Source organism: Hypanus sabinus, unplaced genomic scaffold (assembly GCF_030144855.1).
Source record: "Hypanus sabinus isolate sHypSab1 unplaced genomic scaffold, sHypSab1.hap1 scaffold_214, whole genome shotgun sequence".
Classification (NCBI taxonomy): domain Eukaryota; kingdom Metazoa; phylum Chordata; class Chondrichthyes; order Myliobatiformes; family Dasyatidae; genus Hypanus; species Hypanus sabinus.
The window spans coordinates 129,388-157,385 of NW_026780246.1; the positions used below are offsets into that span (position 1 = coordinate 129,388).

Genomic DNA, 27,998 nt, shown 5'->3' on the forward strand with positions numbered 1-27,998 from the left:
ACCTGGCTTCTGGATCCGGGACGGGATGTCGAAAGGGTGGATCTGGACTGGTGCAATGCCCTACTCACCTAAAATCCACTCACGCACACGGTTCCTTTCTGAGGAGTGGGGTACCACCGCACTAACTGACTGAAAGGAAACATCATCATCCTACGGGATCGAGGGAGAGAGGGAGAGAGGGAGGGAGGGAGGGAGAGGGAGAGGGAGAGGGAGAGGGGAGAGAGAGAGAGAGAGAGAGAGAGAGAGAGAGAGAGAGAGAGAGAGAGAGAGAGAGAGAGAGAGAGAGAGAGAGATTGCTTGAAGACAGTTCAATGCTTAATTCATAATTCCTCAGTAAATGAGGAAGCCCATGCCTGCATTCGGGAAGTGATCACCATTTTACAGCATGAGTGTGCCAGGCAGTAACCATCTCCATTATAAGACGGCTGCACTGACATTTCTTAATGTTCTGTTGTCTTTACACATCATAAGACCATAAGGTATCGTGTTACGAACCCCGTAACTGGGTGTCTTACCAGCAAAGAAAGAAGTGTCCGTTGGAGTCTGGTACTATTTTCAACAGTATTTATTAGTAAAAACAAAAATAATATCAATGCAAATATACAGATAATATACATCAGCAATAGTAAACCTAAAAGTGCGGGTATAATAATAATCAATAAGAAACAAGCTCTATCATTGTCTAGGGTATAATGAATTGTCAGATGGAAATATAAAGTTCAATTCAGTTCATGCAGGCTGCGGTAGTTGCTGGTTGCTGGTTGCAATTGTTGGGGGGGGAGAGAGAGAGAGAACGTGTAAGCAGTAACAGCTATTGTCTTGCCAACCTTCCTTTACGATTTTGATCCATCGATGCGTCGTTGTTGTCGCCATTCAGGTATGACCCCGCCATCCTTTAGCTAGAGCGTTCTTCTGTGGTGGACTCATCACCCCGGCAAGGGTGGACACACACACAAGCCCCCACCGTTCTCGCTATAAAACACTGAGAGTTAAAATTTACTGACCCTTCGTTTGGTCTTCGATCTCCCACCTTGTCTCGTGGGTTTCTGATGTTCACTAGCGTTTCTCCTTGTGCATCTGAGGGTTGTTGCCCCAGACCTCACTTTTATCCCCACTCACAGGGTCTCAGGTGTCAATCAGGTTGGGATGATATAACCCAACAAATCAGCTCACTCTGGTTGCCCCCGAGGGGTTTCAATAAATAGAACAGTACCAAGTAAACAATCCTTCTCCAAAAGACAATAGCAGTAATCAATGGTTTTGCTCCTCTTTGTCAGTTGTGTCTCTCTCTCATTAACTTTCATAAGCTGATATCAATAACAACTGCCCTGGCAGCTTTCCTGTGTCTCTCTTACTTCCTTGATAACAGCATCGAAATTGTAGTGATTTGCGATTCTCCAAAAGAGGAGGGGGCATGGGCAACTCTGCACTCTTCTGCCCATCAGAGTTGTTCATCCTTCGTAACAATCGGAACACAAATAGGCCATTAGGCCTGTTGATTCTACTCCGCCATGACATAATGGGTGATTTATATCCCTCTCAACCCCATTCTCCTGCCTTCTCCCAGTGATATTTGCTTACCTCACTAGTCAAGAAGGTACCAACCTCTGTTTTAAACATACCCAATGACCTGGTCTCCGCAGATGTCAGTGCCAATGAACTATACAGAGTCACTACTACTCGGCTAAAGAATCTCTCATCTCAGTTCCAAATGGACGTCCCTCTGTTATGAGGCTGTTCCGTCTGGTTCTAGACTCCCCCACTTTGAAACATCGTCTCCACATCCTCTCAATGACTTTCAATATTCCACAGGTTACAATTAGACTCCCCTTCATCCTTCCACACTCCAGCCAGTCCAGACACATCCAGGAATAATTCTCATCAAAATCAGGTTTAATATCACTGGTTCTGTTAGTTTTGATGCCTCTCTGGACCACAATGCCATCACATATTTTCACTGATCAGGGGACTAAAACCGTTCACAATATACAAGTGTTGCCTGGCCAGTGCTAGTTCTTGTATTCTAATACTCTCAAGATGAATGCTAACATTTGTTTTTGCCTTTCCTAACATTGACTCAACCTGGAAGGAATCCTGCACTAGGTCTCCAGAGACTCATTACAACTCTCAAAAATAGTCTATGTCTTCATTATTTCTGCCAAAGTGTATGGCCATGCATCTCCCTATACTACATTCAAATTGCCACTGATTTGTCCAGTTTTTTCATCGGTCTATGTCCTCCCGTGAAATCCCTGCTTCCTCAATGCTTCCTGTCCTTCCCCATATCTTCATAATGTGCGCAATCTTGTCCATAAAGCCGTCAAATCATTGACATAACGGAAAAAGAAATTGTCCCAAAACTAACCACTGCAGAACAACATTTGTCACTAACATCTAACAAGAAAAAGCCCCATTTGATTCCATTTTGTGCTTCCTGACAGTCAAACAAAATCTGTCTGGAGATAATCATGGATCCTCCATCCATGCTAGTATCTCTCGATTGGTGAGTAAAATCAGAGCTCATGGCATTGGGGGCAGGGTTTCAACATGGATAGAAAACTGGTTGGCAGATAGAAAGCAAAGGGTAGCAGTGAATGGGTGTTTCTTAGACTGGCTGGAGGTGACTAGTGGGGTTCCACAGTGCTCTGTATTGGGACCACAGCTCTTTACGATTTATGTCAATGATTTAGATGAGGGCATTGAAAACTATATCAGCAAGTTTGCTGACGATACTAAACTGGGTGGCAGTGTGACATGCGAAGAGGACGTTAGGAGAATACAGGGAGACTTGGATAGGCTGAGTGAGTGGGCAGATACTTGGCAGATGTCATTCAATGTGAATAAATGTAAAGTTATCCACTTTGGAAGCAGGAACAAGAGGGCAGAGTATTGTCTGAACGGTGTAGAGTTAGGTGAGGGAGAAATGCAAAGAGACCTAGGAGTCCTAGTTCACCAGTCAATGAAGGTGAATGAGCAAGTGCAACAGGCAGTGAAGAGGGCAAATGGAATGTTGGCCTTTGTTACAAGGGGAATTGAATACAAGAGCAAGGATGTTCTTTTGCATTTGTACAGGGCCCTGGTGAGACCACACCTGGAATATTGTGTACAGTTTTGGTCTCCAGGTTTAAGGAAGGACATTCTGGCAATTGAGGAAGTGCAGCGTAGATTCACTAGGTTGATTCCTGGGATGGCAGGGCTGTCTTACGCAGAGAGAATGTAGAGATTGGGCTTGTACACGCTGGAATTGAGGAGATTGAGAGGGGATCTGATTGAAACGTTTAAGATAATTAAAGGATTTGATAGGATTGAGGCAGGAAATATGTTCCAGATGTTGGGAGAGTCCAGTACCAGAGGGAATGGATTGAAAATAAGAGGTCAGTTATTTAAAACAGAGTTGAGGAAGAGCTTCTTCTCCCAGAGAGTTGTGGAGGTGTGGAATGCACTGCCTCGGAAGACGGTGGAGGCCAATTCTCTGGATGCTTTCAAGAAGGAGCTGGATAGATATCTGATGGATAGGGGAATCAAGGGATATGGGGACAAGGCAGGGACTGGGTATTGATAGTGAATGATCAGCCATGATCTCAGAATGGCGGTGCAGACTCGAGGGGCCGAATGGACTACTTCTGCACCTATTGTCTATTGTCTATTGTCTTGTCCTACTGTTGGCCCTTAACTTGTTAAACTGAATCATGTGGGGCACCTAGTCAAATGTCCTCGGGAAGTCCAAGTAAACAACTTGCCCTGACTCTCCGTTGTCGCCCCAGCATGCTATTCTCTCAAAAACTTCGAACAGATCTGTCAGAGAAGATTTCCTTCCATGGACTTTGGCCTTTTTTCTTCATGTGCATCCAAATACCCCGAAACCTTATCCTCAATAATCAACTGCTGACATCTTCTCAAACGCTGATCACACTAACTGGCCTATAATCTACAGAACCATTCCAAAATCTAGTGATTCTTGAGTGATCATTAGTAATATCTCCACAATCTCTTCAGCCTCCTCTTTCAGAACCAATCGGGTCTGAAAGCGCCTTCTCCTTAATAATTCCAAACACACTCACTTCGGCCACGACATTCTCAAATATCTGGCACGTTCTAGTGTTTTTTACAGTGATGACTGACGCAAAATATTTACTAATACCTTCCGCCATTTCCTTGTCCCCTGACAGTACCTCTCCACTGTCATTTTCTAGCGGCCCAATATCCACTTTCCTCTCTTTCACTCTTCATATATCAGGCGAACTTTTTGGTAAGCTATTTTACTTTATTCGCTAGCCTATCTTCATATTTCATACTTTCTCTACTTACAGCTTTTGAATTGCCTTCTGTTGGTTTGTAAAAACATCCCAGTCCTCGAGCTTTCTACTATATATTGTAATACTCTGTGCCCTCCCCTTTGCTTTTGTGCTGCTTTGAATTCCTCGTCAGCCACGGTTGATCATTCTCCCTTTAGAATAATTCTTCACCTTTGTGATCATTTGTCCTGCACCTTCTGAATTGCTCCGAGAAACTTCAGCAAATCCTGCTCTGCCATTGTCCCTGTTAGTGTCATTTTCGAATTTATTTTTGCCGAGCTCCTCTCATGCTTCTGCAATTCCTTTATTCCACTGAAACACTGATACATCTAACTTTACCTTCTCCCTCTCAAACTGCAGTGTGAATTCTGTTATTTTATGATCACTGCCTCTTAAGGGTTTATTTAAAGACAGACAGACAGACATACTTTGTTGATCCCGAGGGAAATTGGGTATCGTTACAGTCGGACAAACCAAGAATAGATTAGAAATATAGTAAAATAAAACCAGAAATATTTAAATAATAAGTAAATTATACAAAGTGGAAATAAGTCCAGGAGAAGCCTATTGACTCAGGGTGTCTGACACTCCAAGGGAGGAGTTGTAAAGTTTGATGGCCACAGGCAGGAATGACTTTCTATGATGCTCAGTGTTGCATCTCGGTGGAATGAGTCTCTGGCTGAATGTACTCCTGGGTCTAACCAGTACATTATGGAGTGAATGGGAGACATTGTCCAAGATGGCATGCAACTTGGACATCATCCTATTTTCAGACACCTGAAGTTCCCCAATAAAATCTGGTGCAATACACAACACAGCCGCCACACGCGCCTTTCCTATAGTGAGCTCAACCATAAGCTTCTCTCAAAAGCCATCCCATAGATATTCTATACATTCCCTCACTTAGTATTCAGCACCGACCTGATTTTCCAAAACTACTTGAATATTGAAATTCCCAATGACTATTTTCACTTTCTCCTTTTCACACATCTCCTCTCTCTCCCGTTGTAATTTGTAGCTCACATCCTGGTTACTGTTAACATGCCTGTATATAATTTCCATCTGGATCAATTTACCCTGTTCAGTTTCAGTGATTCAGGGTCAAGAATCAGGATCAGTTTCTTAACCATCGTCCAATCTGCTATCAACTCTTCCTCAGGAGTTTTCATTTTAAATGAATCAAACCATCCCTTTCACCTACCTGCTTATCCTTTCGATCCAACTATAAACTTCATTAAACTACGATTCAGTGATGCCCACCATCCATTTTTTTTGCTCTCTTGCTCTCTCCTCTCTTCCATTCTTGTTGTCACATCTTTTTGATGTAATGCTGCACATTGACAGATTAAGGAAATTAATCAAATTGCATCTACTGCAGGGTGTCAGTAAATCCTTATTCTTACACAATTTTGATTTAGAATTTCCTTCAGTTACTGTTTCTCTGTTAATGACTGAACCCAGGGAGGATGAGGCATCAGCCCAGTGACTGCATCAATTCTGAAGCTACTGTGGCCATTAACAGATATTTTCCTGCACATTCTCCATGTCTGTCTGTCTGCTCCACAATAAATTCATTGTTTTCCTTTTATAGAAAGTCACTGAACTGACAGAGAAGGGAAACCGGGCAGAGAGTTCCAGACTCTTCCTCAGTTTGGTGAATGGCAAAGGCTCCCGGGCCCGGAGGACGATGTGGGAATCCTTTCTGATGTGGAGGACTGAGTTACCGAAGTTGGACAGAATACTGAGGGAAATACAGGAACTCGGTACGTTAAAACCATGCACTGAACTCAAAGGGACATTGAAATAAACATTTTAGTTACATTGATTATTTTAGCTCTGTTTCCATGGATTTTGTTTTCAATTTAAACAGGTCCTGATCCACAGGAATACATGAACATCGCCCAAGGGTTATCTGAGTTATACATTCAACTGATCGGTAAGTGATGAAATGCTCAGTTCAAACCACATCTGAAATGTTAGTCTGTGACTTGGCAAAACCTGCGAATCAAAATTCACCATTAGCCATTCGCTGACTTCTGAATTCAAGTAACAATTCAAAGAATCTCTCTTTGCAACCTGAATATTCTACATTGTATTTTTCTAATAATCCAGCTGTTTGTTCTGCTGAAATCTTCACTCCAGGTCCTCACGCTCTGGGAATCCCCACACACCCTAGGCAGACTCCTGAGACACTGTATCATCCAGTCCAGATGACTTTTCTATCTTCTTATCTATCAGCTTCCAAGCCCCTTTTCCTTTATAATAGCACTACATGCAATTCTGTTTGCAGATGTTATTTACCTTTTGTAATTCCGCTAGTGACTTCCACAGAGTTTGTCTGGCATTTCCTTCTCACCCATTAATGCAGCTACAACATCATTTTCAGCAGTCCGATATCGACCCTCTCCCTATTTTTCCTGTACTCTTTATATGTATGGGAATGAGAAAAACATAAACTTTGTTATCCTTTCTTACATTATTGACCATATCCTTGCATTTCCTGTGCATTCATGTATATCTAGGAGCACCTATAATATAGTTACCTCCGACATGACTGAGACAGTAAATTCCAGCACCCACAGCTCTGTGAAAAAACTACCCACAATTGCTATAAATTTACCCCATCTGACTTTAACCAATTGCCCTCTGATATTAGACACCAGTCTAATAAAATATTAACAAACAAAATACAGACTGTCGACCCAAACTCTTATCTCTCAAACTTGTACACCTCAGTCAGATCCTTATTGTACCACCAAAGTAAACAAATCAAGTTTATCAAACCTCTACATGTAGCAAATGTCTTCGAATCCAGGCAACACCCTGATGAACCTATTCTGCACCCTCTCTAATCCTTCCAAGAGCTGGACCATCAGAAGTGAATACAAATCTCCAGATGCTCCCTAAAACCATAAGACTTAGGAATTCGGCTCAGTGAATTTCCTTCACAATTCCTCTGAACCCCATTATTATCCTGCCTTGTGTAAGTGTTGATGCTCTTTCGAATCATGAACATACCGACCTGTATTTTAAATATATCCAATGACCTGTCTTCCTCAGCTGTCTATGACAATACTTTCACAGATTCACAAACCGCCAGCCAAGAAATTTCTCCCATTGCGGGTCCTCGCCAGCCAGGACAATTCACACAGTTCCCAAGCGTGATAATTTTCTGTATGAGCCTCCTGTCTGGAATCTTGTCAAAGACTTAACCAATATCCAAGCAGAACCATCCATGTGTAACTTCTTCTATTATCTTTCTCACCCCATGGAGGAACTCAATCAACTTGGCAAGACGCAAACCCTGCCCAAATCCTCGCTGCTGTACCCAAACCACCTCAAGCATTCTCTCTTTCATACTCTCATGGGGCAGAAGATTTAAAAGGCTGAAGGAATGTACCACCAGCCTCAAGGACAGCTTTAATTCTGCATTTATAAGACTACTGAATGGTCACCTACTATGTTATTATTGGCTGTTAATAATAATAAGCCCAATTTTATATATATATAGTAACATCATGCATCTCATAACTAATAACAACTCACTTAGATAACCACAATATACTCACAGGAGAGCAAAAAGAATACCATTTGGGTTTGAACAGCAGATAACAGATTAGGTAATTCTATTTCAAAACCTGTGGAGAGCAGAAATCTTTCAGTGATATATTGTCTGTCAAAACATTTATCTCATCCCGAAACGTTGACTACTCTTTTTTCACGGCTGCTGTCTGACCAGCTGGGTTCTTCCAGCGTTGTGTACGTATTCTTTGATCCACAGATCTGCAGTTGTATTTTTGTGTTTTGATTCTGTCCCTCGCGTGTTTAAGAGAAGTTCCAAATATATATAAAATTCATACAATACTTGTGAAACTTCTACAACATCTGATGAAGCATTGGCGTAAGATAATTGTCCTATTAACAACCACAAAGGAAGAACCACCATCATCAAAATAAATTGACGGATTTTCCAGAGCATCTCAGTTAGCCTAATATGGTTCTGTCTAGCTTGAAATCCGCTCATAATTTACTGAAATGGACAAAAATCAGGTATCAAATCAGAAACAAATATGAATTATACCTTGACACATCTATGCGTTGACGAATTGAATTTATTTGCTCTTGCATCAGTAAACCTAAAGCAAATAATTCAAATAATGGAACTAATTTCCAAAGATATAAGCAAGAACTTCAGACTAGAAAACTACAGAACATGAAACACAAAGCAAGGTGCAGTAAAGCCAGTGGAATATCAAACAGAGCATCAGGGTGCAATGCAACAGAATATGAAACATATATTTAGGATATCAATTAGCAAAGAAAATAGATCATCGTGTGATAAAGTAAAACCTTCCAACAAAATTTACTTCATGGCTGAAGAAAATCTGAATTTACATCAAGAATCCTGCAGTAATTTAACTGAATCTCATGACTTGCACAAGCACAATCAAGTGGTGGACAACATTCACAAAAGTCTTGCTTAAACTACAACTGAGGAAAAACACAATAAATTACTATAGCTGTGTGGAATGAGCTTCCTGTAGAAGTAGTAGAGGCCAGTTCAGTTGTGTCATTTAAGGTAAAATTGGATAGGTATATGGACAGGAAAGGAGTGGAGGGTTATGGGCTGAGTGCGGGTAGGTCGGACTAGGTGAGAGTAAGAGTTCGGCACGGACTAGGAGGGCCGAGATGGCCTGTTTCCGTGCTGTGATTGTTATATGGTTATATGGTTATAAGTACAAGCCACTTGTAGAGTTTTGAGGCCTCTATTTGTCTGGTGAGATCATGGATTTGCACCTTCTCCACGCCACCGATGTCCAAGGGCTTGGCAGAGCAATGTGTGTTTCAGTTCCTTGCTCAAGGACACTACAGTGCCTAAGCTGAGGCTCGAACTTGTGACCATCAGATCACTAGACCTACGCTTTAACCAGTTGGCCTCACGCCACCTGGTTAAGAATTAGAGTCCTTCATATCATACGGTGACCGATCATTATTTCAGATAGGATAATCCATGATAACAGTTCGAATATAATTTCACAGGATAAACAAGCAAAAACAACTTTTTAAATATGTATAGCCATTCCAAACACACATACAGAAATGAAATAGAAAAAAAAAACACCAGAAATATGCTGAATTAAAAGGAAAAAATGAAAGATCTATGGAACAGGTTATTCATTATCCCAACCGTAATATCGATAACCGGTATCATCCCAAGGACTTTACACAATAGTGTTAACCAATTAGGCCCACACGGCAATACGTGTAAAACTTTGAAAACACACAATACTATACACCGCGAGAATAGTCTGATATTTTCTATCAATTCAGACATGAGTGTGCTTGGCTCTGCCCGTACCTCAAGTTTTACCAGTTTATGCTAAGAAAATAATAATAATAATAATAATAATAATAATAATAATAATAATAATAATAATAATAATAATAATAATAACAACAATAATAACAACAACAACAACTTATTTATAAAGCACCTTTCATCCAGACGATGCCTTCAAACCACATCACAACGGGATAAAGTGCAAACCAGAAAATAATAGACAAAATTTTGTCAGTGGTAATATACACCTCAGAATTCTGCACAGTACTGTAGTTTTAGCTGTTGAATTATACAGTTTAGGAGCACAGTTCCAAAAACAAAACCATGATCTCCCAATGATCCTTTGGCCTTCTACCTTATTGTCTGCCTGCATTGCATTTTCTCAGCAACTGAAACACTGTTTCCCTGAACTATTCTGTTCCGTTTTTCCTTGTACGACCTCATTGCACCAATGTGATGAAATGATCTGTTTGGATCGCATGCAGAAAAGTTTTCCATTTTACCGTAGTGCATGTGACAATAATAAACCAATTGATCGATTTATTGTTGTCAATAATACTGTGCCCCTTGGTTGTTTAAGATTGTTATAACCGGGGGTGGCAGTGGGGATGAGCTGACTGGCATATCCTGCGACACCTCTGGTGCCAAGCTGCCTCAGTCTCTGCCATTCCTTTGTGTTCATCAGGTGCATGGAGAGAGGGAGCTTGCTACATTGGCAAAAGCTTCCTCTCCATATCGTAGTGTCCCGGCCTGCAGGGGCAGGACATCCACTTTCCACTCTGACAGACAGAGGCCTCATAAGACAGCGCCCCACACTCCCACAGCAAGACTGATGAGTAGCGTTTGCCAAGACTTCACCGCCATCTCCCACAAACATGATGTACATCACTGAGACAGACGCTTGCGGTTTCTTCCATTAACAGAGATTCCATCTTTCCACCAATCCTCCATCACTGCGATTTAAAACTACCCATTTTCTTTATTGTTATTGCGATGGGTTATCGATCCGCAATTCCATTGTGTTTGTCCTCCAGATGCTGCCCGACTTGACTATTTTACGCATATTCTGCTCCTGTTTTGATGCAAGAGCAGTGGACGCCTGTGACTCCCCAGTGTGCAGCTTTGCCAAAATGCACAGTGTCCTGCTCTCCATATTTCCAAACTTGAACATCCTCTGCTAGTGATGCAAACAATGCTTTGAATACAGTGAAGTGTTGTTGTAACGGGAGAACAGCCAGGGTTGGAATAGGATATCAGGGGAATGTTCACCTTCACAAGTCATTAGTACCAGAACATGAGGATTGGACATTTTCTGGGACATCCATCGCTCTCAGTTCCAGTGTCTGTGAACAGAATTTTACTTTCTGTCCTAATATCCATGGCAGCATTAAATTAATTCAGGTAATCTCAAACACTGAATGCTGAAATGCACTTATAAAATTCTTTGTCAGTTGGGCCATTTAACATTTTGACGATGTTCTCTGTTCCCATGGAAGATGTTCAACAGAAACACAAGGAGACGCTGCGGGCACAAACTGAAACACTGAGAGTGAACACGATCCTGATGAGGGAGAAGGTGAAGGTTTTCCAGCTGGCTGATCGATACGCTGAGCTCACGGTCATTTCTACTGTTCGAGATCGGACACAGGTGGAACAAGAGCTGCTGGCAAGAGGCAGAGTCCACGAGGAGTGGCGACAGAAACATCTCCGCCGAGAGTTGGAAAAAATCCGGACTGATCAGTTACTCCAAAAGAGCTTTTCCCGGAGTAAATCCAAATCTGGGACTTCGGCAGCAGTGGCCGGAGTCCCGGGGATAGGGAAAACAACGATGGTACAAAAGATCGTTAATGACTGGGCCACGGGGAATTCCACCAACAATTCCAGTTTGTCTTCAGTTTTAAATTCCGGATTTTAAACACCATTAATTGTAGAATAAACCTGAAGGAACTGATTCTGGATCAGTATCCTTACTTTGGAAATTCCCTGAGAAAGGTCTGGAAGAACCCAGAGGGATTATTGTTTATATTCGATGGTTTAGATGAATTCAAACACAAAATCGATTTTGCGGACTGTCGGAGAGCTACAGAACCCAAGCACCAGTGCCCAGATCCCGAGTGGTGGTGTGAACTGTCTGACATTGTGTACAGTTTAATCCAGGGCAAGCTGCTCCCAGGGTGTTCAGTGCTGGTGACCACCCGCCCCACTGCGTTACGTTTATTGGAAAAGGCAGAGATCGGTATCCGGGCTGAAATCCTGGGATTCGTTGATGAGGAACGGAAGGAATATTTCATCAGACATTTTGAAGATCAGACGGTGGCGGAAGCTGTTTTCAAACACGTGAAGGACAACGAGATCCTGTACACCATGAGCTACAACCCCTCCTACTGCTGGATCCTCGCTCTGGCACTGGGTCCCTTCTTCACACAAAGAGTCAGGGACCCACAGCGAGTTCCCAAGACTATCACCCAACTGTACTCCTACTATATTTACAACATCCTGAAAAACCACAGCCGTGAGATTGAGAACCCCCGTGATGTGTTACTCAGGGTTGGTCAGATGGCCTTCAGAGGAGTGTCCGAGAAGAAGATTGTGTTTACAGATGGAGATTTGATCAAGTACAATCTGCAGCCTTCCCAGTTCCTGTCAGGGTTCCTGATGGAGCTTTTGGAGAGAGAGGATTCTGCCAGGAATGTGGTGTACACATTCCCACACCTCACCATCCAAGAGTTTGCAGCTGCAGTCGCACAATTCCTGAACCCACATCCCGTGGATATCCTGAAATTCCTCACTGAAGCCCACAGCACGACAGATGGGCGATTTGAGATATTTCTCCGTTTTGTTGCTGGACTCTCCTCCCCAATGACAGCTCGGGGCCTGGAGGAATTTCTGGGTCCATTTCCTCTTGAAACAGTCTGCCGGGTGATTGACTGGGTGAAGGAGGAGGTTAAACGCCAGAGTGAAAACACAGAGAGTGAAGCCGGTAAAAGGAGCCTCCTGAACACATTACACTACCTGTTTGAGTCTCAGAATCGTGGGCTGGCTCAGGCCTCACTGGGATCGGTGGAAACACTTTCGTTCCGTGGAATGACACTGACTCCGATTGACTGCGCGGTCCTGTCTCATGTCATCGGACTCTGCGATACAATAACACACCTCGACCTACAGAAGTGCCACATTCAGTGTGAAGGAATCCAGCGGCTGGGACCCGGGCTACACAAGTGCCAGGAGTTGAGGTAACTTGATTTATCTCTCACTCTGAACTGTGAAACTGTCTCATTGTGTTGCTTCAATGTAAAGGTATTTGGGTTAAACTGTGATAAATCAGATTGTGATGAACTGTGACTAATGCCCAGGGGATCGGTCAGTAATTCCTCAAGGACGGGAGGGTTCTGTGGTTCCTTGTGAAGGAATGTTGGAAACTTCATCAGATCAGTGAACAACGGCCATTGGTTTAATGGTAGTAAATCACAGGAATGGCTGTGTATCTCTCTGCCTGTGTCACGTCCATTGATAATGTTCCTTCTCACTGTTACTGGGACAGGAGACCGTCAGCAGACTGTCCCAGTGAGAAGGAAAGAAATACCATTGTGAGGTTGTCCTCCGCTGCCCTTCCCCGTGGGTGACTTTGCTCACTAACAGATATGCAGAGAGCGAGGGCGCATCTCCTCTGGGCCTCTGTTCAGACCCAACACACACGTACAAAAAATTTTCTGCATTCTCTCGTCTTGTAGGATTGTCGATTGTCGTTTAGCCTTGGAATACTCCTGTAGGACTTTTCATCCCAATCCCCCTTCGATTCTTAGGGATCTCGTCCCAATCCCTATTCCTCCTGTGAGCTCTGTATTACCCTTTCCACATCCTCCAGTAACATGTCTTTTCCCCACCCCCCTTCCGGTGGGATTTCTCTTCGCCATCCCCCTTCATCCTGTGGGAAATCTCCTCCTTATCCCCTTTTCTACTGTGGGATCTCTCTACCCCATCCCCCCTCCTCCTGTGGGAACCATTCCCCTTCCTCCTGTGGGATCTCTCTACCCCATCCCCCTTCCTCCTGTGGGATCTCTCTTCCCCATCCCCCTTCCTCCTGTGGGATCTCTCTACCCCATCCCCCTTCCGCCTGTGGGAACTGTCCTCCCCATATTCCTTCATAGAATCATAAAATCATAGAACACTACAGCACAGAAAACAAGCCATTTGGCCCTTCTGCTGTGTTGCAAAACTTTATTCTGCTAGTCCCATTGACCTGCACACAGTCCATAACTCTCCAGACCTCTCCCATCCATGCATCTGATTTACTCTTAAAACTTAAGACTGAGTCCACATTTTCTACATCAGATGGCAGCCCGTTCCACACTCTCACCACTCACTGAGTGAGGAAGTTCCTCCTAATGCTTCCACTAAACCTTTCCCCTTTCACGCTGAAGCCAAGTCCTTTTGTAATTTATCTCTCCTAATCTGTGTGGAAAGTGCCCATTCGCATCTAGCCTGTCTATACCCCTCGTAATTTTGTAAACTTCTATCAAATACCCCCTCATTCTTCTGCGCTCCAAGGAATAAAGTCCTATCCTGTTCATTCTTTCCTTGCAACTCAACTCCTGAAGAGCTGGCAACATCCTAGCAAATCTTTTCTGCACTCTTTCAGTCTTACTGATATCCTTCCTATAGTTCAGTGAACAGAGCTGCACACAATACGCCAAATCTGGCCTCACCAATGCCTTATACAACCCCACAATAACATCCCGACTCCTATACTCAGTACTTTGATTTATGAATGCCAGGATGCCAAAAGCCTTCTTTACAACCCTATCCGCCTGTGATGCCACTTTCAGGGAATTATGCATCCGAACTCCCAGATCCCTTTATTCCTCCGCACTCCTCAGTGCCCTACCATTTACTGTGTATGTCCTACCTTGATTTGTCCTTCCAAAATGGAACACCTCACTCTTGTCTGCATTAAATTCCATCTGCCATTTTCTGGCCCATTTTTCCAGTTGGTCCACATCCCTCTGGAAGCTTTGAAAGCTTTCCTCACTGTCCACAACGACTCCAATCTTAGTGTCATCAGCAAATTTGCTGATCCAATTTATCACATTATCATCTAGATCATTGATATAGACAACAAACAACAATGCTCCCAGCACAGATCCCTGAGACACACCACTAGTCACAGGCCTCCGTCTGAGAAGCAATCATCCACTACCACTCTCTGTCTTCTCCCACACAGCCAATTTTGAATCCAATTCACAACCACTCCATGGATACCTTCTGTCTGAACGTTCTGAACTAACTTCCCATGTGGGACCTTGTCAAAAGCCTTACTAAAGTTCATGTAGACAACATCCACAGCCTTTCCTTCATATGTATTCTTGGTAACCTCCTCGATAAACACTACAGGATTTATTAAACATGATCTACCACACACAAAGTCATGCTGACTATCTTTAATCAGCCCTTGGCTGTCCAAATCCTTGTATATCCGATCTCTCAGAACACGTTCCAATAGGTTACCTACTACTGATGTCAGGCTCACTGGCCTGTAATTACCTGGTGTACTTTTGGAGCCTTTTTCAAACAACGGAACAACATGAGCTACCCTCCCATACTTCGGTACTGCACCCGTGGCTGAGGACATTTTAAATATTTCTGCCAGGACCCCTGCAATTTCTACACTAGTCTCTCTCAAGGTCCGAGAAAATATCATGTCAGACCTGGGGGATTTATTTACCTTTACTTGCTGTAAGGCAGCAAGCACCTCGTCCTCTTTAATCTCTATATGTTCCATAAAACATAGAATAGTACAGCACATTACCGGCCCTTCAGCCCACAATGTTCTGCCGACTCTCAAACCCTGCCTCCCATATAACCCCCCTCCTTAAATTCCTCCATATACCTGTCTAGTAGTCTCTTAAACTTCACTAGTGTATCTGCCTCCACCACTGACTCAGGCAGTGCATTCCACGCAAAAACCACTCTCTGAGTTAAAAACCTTCCTCCAATATCCCCCTTAAATTTTCCTCCCCTTAGCCATGTCCTCTTGTACTGAGCAGTGGTGCCCTGGGGAAGAGGCGCTGGCTGTTCACTCTGTCTATTCCTCTTAATATCTTGTACATCTCTATCATGTCTCCTCTCATCTTTCTTCTCTCCAAAGAGTAAAGCCCTAGTTCCTTTAATCTCTGATCATACTCCATACTCTCTAAACCAGGCAGCATCCTGGTAAATCTCCTCTGTACCCTTTCAAATACTTCCATATCCTTCCTCTAGTGAGGCGAAAAGAACTGGACACACTGCTCCAAGTGTGGCCTACTAGAGTTTTGTGGAGCTGCTTCATTACATCACATCTCTTAAACTTTATCCCACGACTTATGAAAGCTAACACCCCATAAGCTTTCTTAACTACCCGATCTACCTGTGAGGCAACCTTCAGGGATCTATGGACATGTACCCCCAGATCCCTCTGCTCCTGCATACTACCAAGTATCCTGCCATTTACCTTGTACTCTGCCTTGGAGTTTGTCCTTCCAAAGTGTACCACCTCACACTTCTCCGGGTTGAACTCCATCTGCCACTTCTCAGCCCACTTCTGCATCCTATCAATGTCTCTCTGCAATCTTCAACAGTCCACTACACTATCTACAACACCACCATCCTTTGTGTCACCTGCAAATTTGCCAACCCACTCTTCTACCCCCACGTCCAGGTCGTTAATAAAATTCACAAAAAGTAGAGGTCCCAGAACAGATCCTTGTGGGACACCACTAGTCACAACCTTCCAATCTGAATGTACCCCCTCCACCACGACCATCTGCCTTCTGCAGGCAAGCCAATTCTGAATCCACCTGGCCAAATTTCCCTGGATCCCATGCCTTCTGACTTTCTGAATAAGCCTACTGTGTGGAACCTTGTCAAATGCCTTAATAAAATCCATGTAGATCACATCCACTGCACCACCCTCATCTATATGCCTGGTCACCTCCTCAAAGAATTCTATCAGGCTTGTTAGGCATGATCTGCACTTCACAAAGCCATGCTGACTGTCCCTGATCAGACCATGATTCTCTAAATACCCATAGACCCTGTCTCTAGGAATCTTTTCCAACAGCTTTCCCACCACAGATGTAAGGCTCACTGGTCTATAATTACCTGGACTATCCCTAATACCTTTTTTGAACAAGGGGACAACATTCGCCTCCCTCCAGTCCTCCGGTACCATTCCCGTAGACAACGAGAACATAAAGATCCAAGCCAGCGGTTCAGCAAACTCTTCCCTTGCCTCGTGGAACAGCCTAGGGAATATTCTTTCAGGCCACGGCGACTTGTCCGTCCTAATGTATTTTAACAACAGCAACACCTCCTCTCCCGTAATATCAACATGCTCCAGAACATTAACCTCACTCATGTTGTTCTCACCATCATCAAGTTCCCTCTCATTGCTGAATACCGAATAGAAGTATTCATTGAGGACCTCGCTCACTTCCACGGCCTCCAGGCACATCTTCCCACTTTTATCTCTAATCGGTTCTACCTTCACTCCTGTCATCCATTTGTTCTTCACATAATTGAAGAATGCCTTGGAGTTTTCCTTTACCCTACTCGCCAAGGCCCTCTCATGCCACCTTCTTGCTCTTCTCAGCCCCTTCTTAAGCTCTTTTCTTGCTACCCTATATTCTTCAATAGACCCATCTGAACCTTGCTTCCTAAACCTCATGTATGCTGCCGTCTTCCACCTGATCAGATTTTCCACCTCACTTGTCACCCATGGTTCCTTCACCCTAACATACTTTATCTTCCTCACCAGGACAAATTTATCCCTAACATCCTACAAGAGATCCCTAAACATCGACCATGTGTCCATAGTACATTTCCCTGCAAAAACATCATCCCAATTCACACCCACAAGTTCTAGTGTTATAGCCTCATAATTTGCCCTTCCCTAATTAAAAAATTTCCTCTCCTCTCTGATTCTATCCTTTTCCATGATAATGCTAAAGGCCAGGGAGCGGTGATCACTCTCCCCCAGATGCTCACCCGCTGAGAGATCAGTGACCTGACCCGGTTCGTTACCTAATACTAGATCTAGTATGGCATTCCCCCTAGTTGGCCTGTCAACATACTGTGACAGGAATCCATCCTGGATATACTTAACAAACTCTGCCCCATCTAAACCCTTGGAACTAATCAGGTGCCAATCAATATTAGGTAAGTTAAAGTCACCCATGATAACAACCCTGCTATTTTTGCACCTTTCCAAAATATGCCTCCCAATCTGCTCCTCTGTATCTCTGCTGCTACCAGGCGTCCTATAGAATACCCCCAGTAGAGTAACTGCTCCCTTCCTGTTCTTGACATCCACCCATACTGACTCAAAAGAGGATCCTGCTACATTAGTTCAGGTATGGGGGAGACAGTCAGAGCAGAGGTGTGCTCCGTATGCAGTATGTGGGAAGTCAGGGTCAACACAGTTGTCCCTGATGACCACACCTGCAAGAGGTGCGTCCAGCTGCAGCTCCTATCAGCCCGAGTTAGGGAGTTGGAGCAGGAGCTGGATGAACTACGGATCATTCGGGAGGCAGAGGCAGAGATAGATAGGAGTTATCAGGAGGTAGTCACACCAAAAAACCAAGAAGTAGGCAGATGGGTGACGGTCCAGAGAGTCAGGGGGAGCAGGCAGAGAGAGAAGAGCACCCCGCGGCCATTCCCATTAACAATAAGTATACCGTACTGGATACTGTTGATGGGGATGACCTACCAGGAATGAGTTGTAGTGGTCCTGCCTCTGGCACAGAGGTTGAACCCTCAACTAGAAAGGGGAGGAGGGAAGAGAAGAGAAGCCGATAGTTTTAGGGGATTCTATAGTTAGGGGGGCAGATAGGAGATTTTGTGGGCAGATCGGGAGTCTCGGATGGTATGTTGCCGCCCTGGTGCAAGGGTCCGGGACATCTCAGTTCAGGTGCAGGCTATTCTAGAGAATGAGGGCATGAACCCAGATGTAGTGGTCCATGTAGGGACCAACGATGTAGGTAAGGTGAGTGAGGGGGTTCAGGGAGTTAGGAGTGAAGCTGAAAGGCAGGACCTCCAGGGTGACAATCTCGCGATTGCTACCTGTGCCACGTGCGAGTGAGGTGAAGAATAGAATGATTATGCACATTAATACGAGGCTGAGAGCACGGTGCAGGAAGGAAGGGTTCAGGTTTTTGGATAATTGGTCTTTGTTCCAGGGACATTGGGAACTGTTTCGAAGGGACGGTCTACATCTGAACCGGAGGGGTACTAACATTCTTGCAGGAGTGTTTGCCAGTGCTGCTCGGTGGGGGGGGTTTAAACTAGATGTGCAGGGGGCAGGGATCCAGATCCAGAGGGTTGGTCAGAAGGAGCATGGGGTTAAATGTGTAGAAGGTTTGGGTGATCTTGAGAAGGTCATCAAAATTCAGGGTGCAATTAGCCCGATGGAAGTTCAAGGAGCTGGGTTAGGTACAGTAGACAGTGTTTTAAGCAAAGAGAGGTGGAATGGGCTAAGAGTTCTATACTTGAATGCGCGTAGTGTCAGAAATAAGACAGATGAGCTTGAAGCTCAGATGAAAATGGGGAACTACGATATTGTTGGGATAACGGAGACATGGCTGCAAGGGGATCAGGCCTAGGAATTGAGTGTACCAAGGTATACGTGCTATCGTAGAGACAGAAATATGTGAAGAGGGGGTGGGTTGGCCCTGTTGGTGAGGAATGAGATTCAGTCCTTAGTAAGAGTTGACTTGGGAACAGGGGAAGTAGAGTCTGTGTGGATTGAGCTGAGGAACAGTAAGGGTAAAAAGACCCTAATGGGTGTTGTGTACAGGCCCCCAAACAGTAGCGTGGATATTGGGTACAAGTTGATTAGGGAGTTAACATTGGCATGTGCTGAAGGTAATGCAGTCGTTATGGGAGATTTCAACATGCAACTGAACTGGGAGAATCAGGTAGGTGCTGGACCCCAGGATAGGGAGTTTGTGGAGTGTCTAAGGGCTGTATTTTTGGAACAGCTTGTGCTTGAGCCAACCAGGAAGGAGGCTATTTTGGACTTGGTGATGTGTAATGAACAGGAATTGATAAGTGATCTTGAAGTAAAGGAGCCATTAGGAAGTAGTGATCATAACATGATAATTTTATATCTACAATTTGAGAGGGATAAGAGCAGATCAGAGGTGTCAGTGTTGCAATTAAATAAAGGAGACTACGGAGCCATGAGGGAAGAGCTGGCCAAAGTTAAATGGGCGGATGCCCTGGCAGGAAAGACAGTGGATCAGCAGTGGCAGATATTCTTGGGCATTATACAAAAGATACAAAAGCAGTTCATTCCAATGAGAAGGAAGGATTCAAAGAGGGGGAAGGGGCACAGTGGTTGGCAAAGGAAGTCAGAGATTGTATAGCATCAAAGAAAAAGAAGTATGACAGGGCTAAGATGAGTGGGAATACAGATGATTGGGAAAGTTTTAAGGAACAGCAGATCATAACTAAAAAAGCAATCCGGAAAGAAAAAATCAGGTATGAGCTCAGTCTAGCCAGGAATATAAAAGCGGATAGCAAAAGCTTTTTAGCTATGTGAAGAGAAAGAAGATAGTTAAGAACAATGTTGGCCCCTTGAAGAATGAATTGGGAGAAATTGTTATGGGAAATAGGGAAATGGCAACAGAATTTAATGCATACTTTAGATCTGTCTTCACAAGGGAGGACACAAGCAATCTCCCAGATGTATGGATGGGCCAGGGTCATAAGATATCAGAGGAATTGAGACAGATTGACATTAGGAAAGAAACTGTGATGAGTAGACTGGTAGGACTGAAGGCTAATAAATCCCCGGGTCCAGATGGTCTGCATCCGAGTGTTCTGAAAGAGGTGGCTCAGGAAATTGCGGATGCATTGGTAATCATTTTCTAATGTTCCTTAGATTCAGGATCAGTTCCTGAAGATTGGAGAGTGGCGAATGTTATCCCACTTTTCAAGAAGGGAGGGAAGGAGAAAACGGAGAACTATCGCCCTGTTAGCCTAACGTCAGTCGTGGGGAATATGCTTGAGTCCATTATTAAGGACGAAATAGTGGTACATCTTGATGGCAGAAATAGGATTAGGCCGAGCCAGCATGGATTTACGAAGGGCAAATCATGCTTGACTAATCTGTTGGAGTTTTTTGAGGGTGTAACAAGGATGTTAGATGACGGTAAGCCAGTGGATGTTGTGTACCTAGATTTTCAGAAGACATTCGATAAGGTGCCACATAGGAGATTGGTGAGTAAAATCAGAGCTCATGGCATTGGGGGCAGGGTTTCAACATGGATAGAAAACTGGTTGGCAGATAGAAAGCAAAGGGTAGCAGTGAATGGGTGTTTCTCGGACTGGCTGGAGGTGACTAGTGGGGTACCACAGGGCTCTGTATTGGGACCACAGCTCTTTACGATTTATGTCAACGATTTAGATGAGGGCATTGAAAACTATATCAGCAAGTTTGCTGACGATACTAAACTGGGTGGCAGTGTGACATGCGAAGAGGACGTTAGGAGAATACAGGGAGACTTGGATAGGCTGAGTGAGTGGGCAGATACTTGGCAGATGTCATTCAATGTGAATAAATGTGAAGTTATCCACTTTGGAAGCTGGAACAAGAGGGCAGAGTATTGTCTGAACGGTGTAGAGTTAGGTTAGGGAGAAATGCAAAGAGACCTAGGAGTCCTAGTTCACCAATCAATGAAGGTGAATGAGCAAGTGCAACAGGCAGTGAAGAGGGCAAATGGAATGTTGGGCTTTGTTACAAGGGGAATTGAGTACAAGAGCAAGGATGTCCTTTTGCATTTGTACAGGGCCCTGGTGAGACCACACCTGGAATATTGTGTACAGTTTTGGTCTCCAGGTTTAAGGAAGGACATTCTGGCAATTGAGGAAGTGCAGCGTAGATTCGCTAGGTTGACTCCTGAGATGGCTGGGCTGTCTTACGCAGAGAGATTGGAGAGATTGGGCTTGTACACGCTGGAATTGAGGAGATTGAGAGGGGATCTGATTGAAACGTTTAAGATAATTAAAGGATTTGATAGGATGGAGACAGGAAATATGTTCCAGATGTTGGGAGAGTCCAGTACCAGAGGGCATGGATTGAGAATAAGAGGTCAGTTAATTAAAACAGAGTTGAGGAAGAGCTTCTTCTCCCAGAAAGTTGTGCAGGTGTGGAATGCACTACCTCGGAAGACGGTGGAGGCCAATTCTCTGGATGCTTTCAAGAAGGAGCGAGATAGATATCTGATGGATAGGGGAATCAAGGGATATGCGGACAAGGCAGGGACTGGGTATTGATAGTGAATGATCAGCCATGATCTCAGAATGGCGGTGCAGACTCGAGGGGCCGAACGGTCTACTTCTGCACCTATTGTCTATTGTCTATTACCCACCTTTTCTGCAGCTGTAATAGTATCCCTGACCAGTAATGCCACCCCTCCTCCTCCTTTTCCCCCTCTCTATCCCTTTTAAAAGCACTGAAATCCAGGAATATTGTGAATCCATTCCTGTCCTGGTGACAGCCAAGTCTCCGTAATGGCCACTACATCATAATTTCATGTATGTATCCAAGCTTTCAGTTCATCACCTTTGTTCCTGATGCTTCTTGCATTGAAGTACATACACTTTAGCCCTTCAACCTTACTACCTTTATACCCTTTATTCTGCTGTTCTGTCCTCAAAGCCTGTCTATTTGTCAGATCTGACTTTACTCCATGCACTTCTTTCACTGCTCTATCGCTCCGGGTCCCATTCCCCTTGCAAATTAGTTTAAACACTTCCGAATCATGCTCGCAAACTACCAGCAAGGATATTGCTCCCCCTCGAGTTCAGGTGCAAACCATCCAATCTGTACAGGTCCCACCTTCCCCAGAAGTTATCCCAATGGTCCAAAAATCTAAAACCCTGCCCCCGGCACCAAATCCTCAGCCACGCATTCAGCTGCCATCTCCAATTCTTAACCTCACTATCACGTAGCACTGGCAGCAATCCTGAGAACGCCACCCTTGAGGTCCTCGTCTTCAGCCTTCTGCCTAGTTCCCGAAACTCACACTTCAGTACCTGATCCCTCTTCCTGCCTATGTCGTTAGTACCAACATGTTTCACGACTTCTGGTTGCTTTCCCTCTCGTACCAGGATGTCATGCACCCGGTCAGAGACATCCCGGACCTGGCACCCGGGAGGCAATAAACCATGCAGATGTCCTTCTCTCGTCCACAAAATCTCCTGTCTGCTCCCCTGACTATAGAGTCTCCAATGATGACAGCTTTCCTCTTCTCCGTCCCATCCCTCTGCACCACAGGGTCAGACTCAATGCCGGAGGCCCTGCCACCGTGGCTCACACCTGGTCGGTCGTCCTCACCAACAGCATCCAGGATGGCAAACTTATTATTCAGGGGAATGGCTACAGGAGTGCTCTGCACGACCTGTCTACTCTCCTTCGCTTTCCCCCCTGGGACTGTCACCCAACGACATGCTTCCAGCAGCATAGGTGTGAATACCTCCCTGAAGCTCTCATCTATGACTGCCTCATTCTTCCTTATGAGTCGAAGGTCATCCAGCTGCTGCTCCAGATTCCTCACACGGTCTTCCAGATCGCCCAGCCGCATGCACCTGACAGATGTGATTCTGCGGGAGAGGGGAGTTCCTCCAAGACGGCCACATCTCACAGAAGATGCACATCACCATCTCAGGAGGCATTGTAAAAGCCTGTCAAAGCCTCAAATCCCCACACACTCACTGACCGCTTTCCACAGGCCGCTGCGCTTGAGCTAACCCTCTGTTTATTTGTTTGAGCTGTTCAAACTGCTTGGTCACGTGACCTCGATTGACAATCAGCTGCTTTCTGCTGAGTCTGAGCTATTCAAATCTTGGTTGTCTTGATTTGCACAGTCCAAATGCCAAAACTGCCAGAATCTCTCGAGCCTCAAATCTCCACTCCTTCACTGGCCGTCTCACTCACTGGCTGCGTTCCATGACACTACTCTTTGTTTCCTTTAATTCCATCTCCGCTATGCCAGTTTCCTGAGTAGACACTGACGCAAAAAAAAACTGTTTAAGATCTTCCCTATCACGTGAGGCTCCACACATAGACGACCACTCTGATCTTCTCGGGGACCAATTTTGTCCTTTACTATCATTTTACTCTTAATATACTTGCAGAAATCCTTTTTGGTTACCACATTATCTGCCAACACAACCTCATGTCTTCTTTTTGCCTTCCTGATTTCCTTCTTTAGTATTCCCTTACATTTTCTATAATTTTCAAGTATCTCATTTGTTCCTTGTTGCCTCTACCTGATAATCAACTAACTTTACAGAAACATGAACCCCTCCCTCATGCACCATCTCCTCGGCCATGTATTTAGCTGCATTATTCTCCTATTTCTAGCCTCACTAGCACGTGGCATGTGTAGCATTCCGCCGGTGGGATATCGCTTTCCCATCCCCCTTTCATACTCTGGTCTCTCTGTTCCTACCCCCCCCCCCGCCCTTCCTTCCAACTGTTGGATCTCTCCTCAGCATCCACCTTCCTCCTGTGGGATCTCCCATCACCATCCCCCTTCCTCCTGTGGGCTCTCTGTTCCCTATACACCTTCCTCCTGTGGGTTCTCTCATCACCAGCTCCTTTCCTCCTGATGAATCTCTCCTCCTCATCCCGATTCCTACAGTGGAATCGCTCTTCTCCACTGCCCCCCCCCCCCATGCACCTGTGAGATCTCTCTTCCGCATCCCATTTCCCATTTCCTACCGTGGGATCTCTCTTCCCCATCCAACTGTGGGGTCTCTATTCTCATCCGCCCACTTCCTATGGGATCTCGCTTCCCATTTCTCTTCCTCCTGTAGCATCTCTCTTCCGCATTATCCATCCTTTTCTGGGATCTCTCTTCCCCAAAACCCTTCCTCCTGAGGGATCTCTCTTCCTCCTGTGGGATCTCTCTTCCCCGTCCCCCTTCCACCTGTGGGATCTGTCTTCCCCAACACCCTTCCTCCCGTGTGATCTGTCTTCCCATCCCCATTCCTCCTGTGCCATCTCTCTTCCCCATCCACCTTCCTCCTGTGGGGCCTCTTTCCCATCCCCCACTTCCTGTGGGATCTCTCCTAATCTTCCCAGTTCCTCCTGTCGGATCTATCTTCCCCATCCCCCTTCCTCCTTTGGGCTCTCTCTTCCCCGTCCCCCTTTCTCCTGTGGGATTTCTCTTCCCAATCCCACTTCCTCCTGTGGGATCGCACTTCCCCATCTCCCTTCCTCCGGTGGGCTCTCCATTCCCAATCTCCCTTCTCTTATGAGATCGCTCTTCCCTATCCCCTTCCTCATGTGGGATTTATCTTCAACACTCCTTTTCTTCCCGTGGGATCTCTCTTCCCCATCCCCCATCTTTGTCTGGGATCTCGTTTCCCCATCCCCCATCCTCCTGTGGGTCCTCTGTTCCCATCCCTCACTCTTCTTGCGGGACCTCCCTTCTACATCCCCATTCCTGCTTTTGGTTTGCTCGTCCCTCCGACCTCCTCCTGTGGGCTCTCTCTTCACCATCCCCCTTCCTTCATTTGGGCCTCTGTTCCCATTCCCCTCTTCCTGTGGCATCTGTCTTTCTCATCTCCCTTCCTCCTGTGGCATCTCTATCCTCCATCCCGGTACTCCAGTGGGAACTATCTTCCCCATCCCCCTTCCTCCGGTGGGATATCTCTTCCCCATTCACATTCCTCTTTGGGATCACTCGTCCATCCGAAATCCTCCGGTGGGCTCTCACTTCCACATCCCGCTTCCACCTGTGGGATCTCTCCTACTCATCCCACAACCTCCTGTCTGATCTCTCTTCAACATGCTTGATCCTCCTTTGGATTTCCCTTCCCTACCCACTCCCCCCATCTTCCTGTGGATCTCTCTTTCCAATCCCCCTTCCTCCGGTGGGATTTATCTTCCCCATCCCCTTCCTCCTGTGGAAAATCTCTTCCGAAGCCCCTTTCCCCCGCTGGGGATCTCTCTTCCCCACCCCCTCCCTCGTGTGGGATCTCTGTTCCAATCCCCCTTCCTCCTGTGAAAAATCTCTTCCGAAGCCTTCTTCCTCTACTGGGGACTCTCTTCCTCCGGTGGGGTCGATTATATTCCCCTTCCCCATTCACCTTCCTCCTATGGGATTTATCTTCCCTTTCCCACATCTTATGTGGGATCTAGCTTCCCCTTCCCTTTTCCTCCTGTGGGCTCTCTCTTCCCCATCTCAATTCTCTTATGAGATCGCTCTTCCCTATCCCCTTCCTCATGTGGGATTTATCTTTGACACCCCCTTTCTTCCTGGTGGATTTCCCTTCCCTTTCCCCCTTCCTCCTGTGGTATCTCTCTTCCCCATCCCTTCAGCTCGGGTGGGTCTATTTCACTGTGTCCCATTGCCATTTCTGCATTTCGGTCAGGAACACTTTTCTCACCATCGGGGAATGGGACAGAATATCTGGAGTTTACAGGGTCACGCCGACAGACGAAATTACTGACATTCGGCGAATACCCTGGAGCTGGGCAGTGAGGGACATTGACAGTGATGGGAACACAGATCAGTGATTTACTGAAGAGTTTAATGTTTCCTGAACTATCCGAGTGAGAGAAATTCCCCCAGACTCATGGTTTGAATTACTTTCTTTATCAATCTGTCTGTTTGTGTTTAGACTTGGGCGGAATGACCTGGGAGATTCAGGAATGAAACTGGTGTCTGCGGCTGTGAGGAACCCAGAGTGTGAAATAAAGAAACTGTGGTAAGTACCAGACAGTGGGAGATTGTGTTTACAGTCACTGGGTGTCTGACACTGAACATTAATCTGATCATTAATTGTGTTACTGATAAACACTGGGGATTTGTGCCGGCTCCTGTCTCTTTGTGTCCTTCACCCTCACTCTCTCTCATCTCCAGGCTGGACAATGTCCATCTCACAGATTCTGGTGCAGAAGATCTCGCCTCCACTCTCGGTACAAACACATCACTGACAGAGCTGGACCTGAGTGGTAATAAACTGGGAGATTCAGGAGTGAAACTGGTGTCTGCGGCTCTGAGGAAACCGGAGTGTAAAATACAGAAACTGGAGTAAGTACCAGACTGTGGGAGAATGTGTTTACAGTCACTGGGTGTCTGACACTGAACATTAATGTGATCGGTACTTGTGTTACTGATAAACACTGGGGATTTGTACTGTCTCCTGTCTCTCTGTGTCCTTCACCCTCACTCTCTCTCATCTCCAGGCTGGAGGAAGTCGGTCTCACAGATTCTGGTGCAGAGGATCTCGCATCCACTCTCGGTACAAACCCATCACTGACAGAGCTGGACCTGAGTGGTAATAAACTGGGAGATTCAGGAGTGAAACTGCTGTCTGTGGCTCTGAGGAACCCGGAGTGTAAAATACAGAAACTGGGGTAAGTACCAGACTGTGGGAGATTGTGTTTACAGTCACTGGGTGTCTGACCCTGAACATTAATGTGATCAGTAATTGTGTTACTGATAAACACTGGGGATTTGTACCGTCTCCTGTCTCTCTGTATCCTTCACCCTCACTCTCTCTCATCTCCAGGCTGGTCTATGTCGGTCTCACAGATTCTGGTGCCGAGGATCTCGTCTCTGCTCTCAGTACAAACCAATCACTGACGGGGCTGAACCTGAGATCAAACTCTCTGACAGACCGATCTGTCCCTGCTCTCCGCCGCTTCATACTGACCCTCCCGAGTCTGGAGCGCATCCAGTGAGTGTTTGTGTTAATGTTCAGTGTGATAAAATATCAGCGGATCCGAGGGTTTTCTGGTGATATTTGTCTGTGTGTGTTGTTGAAACATTAACCCCGGTCCCCTGTTACTGACACTGTTGAGTAAACTGTTTATGTCATCTTTATTCTCCCATCTGTTTCAGGCTGTGGGGGAATCGATACAGTGAGACCGGGGAGAAGGAACTGAGATCTCTACAGGAACCCAGGCCTGGACTGAGAGTGACCGTGTGAACATCTGAATGTGGTGAATCGGTTCAGTGAGACCTGGAGGAAGGAACTGAGATCTCTACAGGAACCCAGGCCTGGACTGAGAGTGACCGTGTGAACATCTGAATGTGTGAACATCCCCGCCCGCGGGATGGGGACATCTTGGCCCACCCTCCCCTTTAACTCTCGCCCTTACCTTTAATGGTGTTGATTCCCAACGGTTTTAACGGAACCAGCTCGGGACTCGCGCTGTGTGTCGCTCGGAGCGGTCCCGCAGTGACGTGTTTCCGCCTGTTGTCCGGCGGGGCAGCTTCCACCGGATGTGTGTGTTCGAGAGCCCCACGTGACACCCCGGAGAATTACCCGGACAGGAAGAGCCCGGGGGCCGGGGCTCAGTCTGG

The 27,998-nt window shown here is 45.5% G+C and overlaps 2 protein-coding genes across 2 annotated transcripts in view; one reads left to right on the forward strand and one right to left on the reverse strand.

The window, feature by feature from the left end:
• Nucleotides 1-27,998, reverse strand: part of LOC132387728 (NACHT, LRR and PYD domains-containing protein 3-like) — a 331,928-nt gene that overhangs the window by 120,171 nt on the left and 183,759 nt on the right. The gene's annotated exons all lie outside the window — the stretch shown is intronic.
• On the forward strand, nt 11,527-27,944 carry LOC132387731 (NACHT, LRR and PYD domains-containing protein 3-like). Its single transcript, XM_059960092.1, has 7 exons — nt 11,527-12,869; nt 26,308-26,394; nt 26,550-26,720; nt 26,876-27,046; nt 27,202-27,353; nt 27,534-27,553; nt 27,834-27,944. Exons 1-7 carry the CDS (start codon nt 12,001-12,003, stop codon nt 27,942-27,944), a joined length of 1,581 nt encoding a protein of 526 aa, XP_059816075.1. The 5' UTR covers nt 11,527-12,000.

Excerpts from the sequence above, each read along its gene's own strand:
- LOC132387731 (XM_059960092.1), top strand. The coding sequence starts at position 12,001 with ATGAGCTACAACCCCTCCTACTGCTGGATCCTCGCTCTGGCACTGGGT. Across the intron at positions 26,721-26,875 it reads TGTAAAATACAGAAACTGGA|GCTGGAGGAAGTCGGTCTCA; the intron begins GTAAGTACCAGA and ends TCTCATCTCCAG. Across the intron at positions 27,554-27,833 it reads GCTGTGGGGGAATCGATACA|CTCGGGACTCGCGCTGTGTG; the intron begins GTGAGACCGGGG and ends TAACGGAACCAG.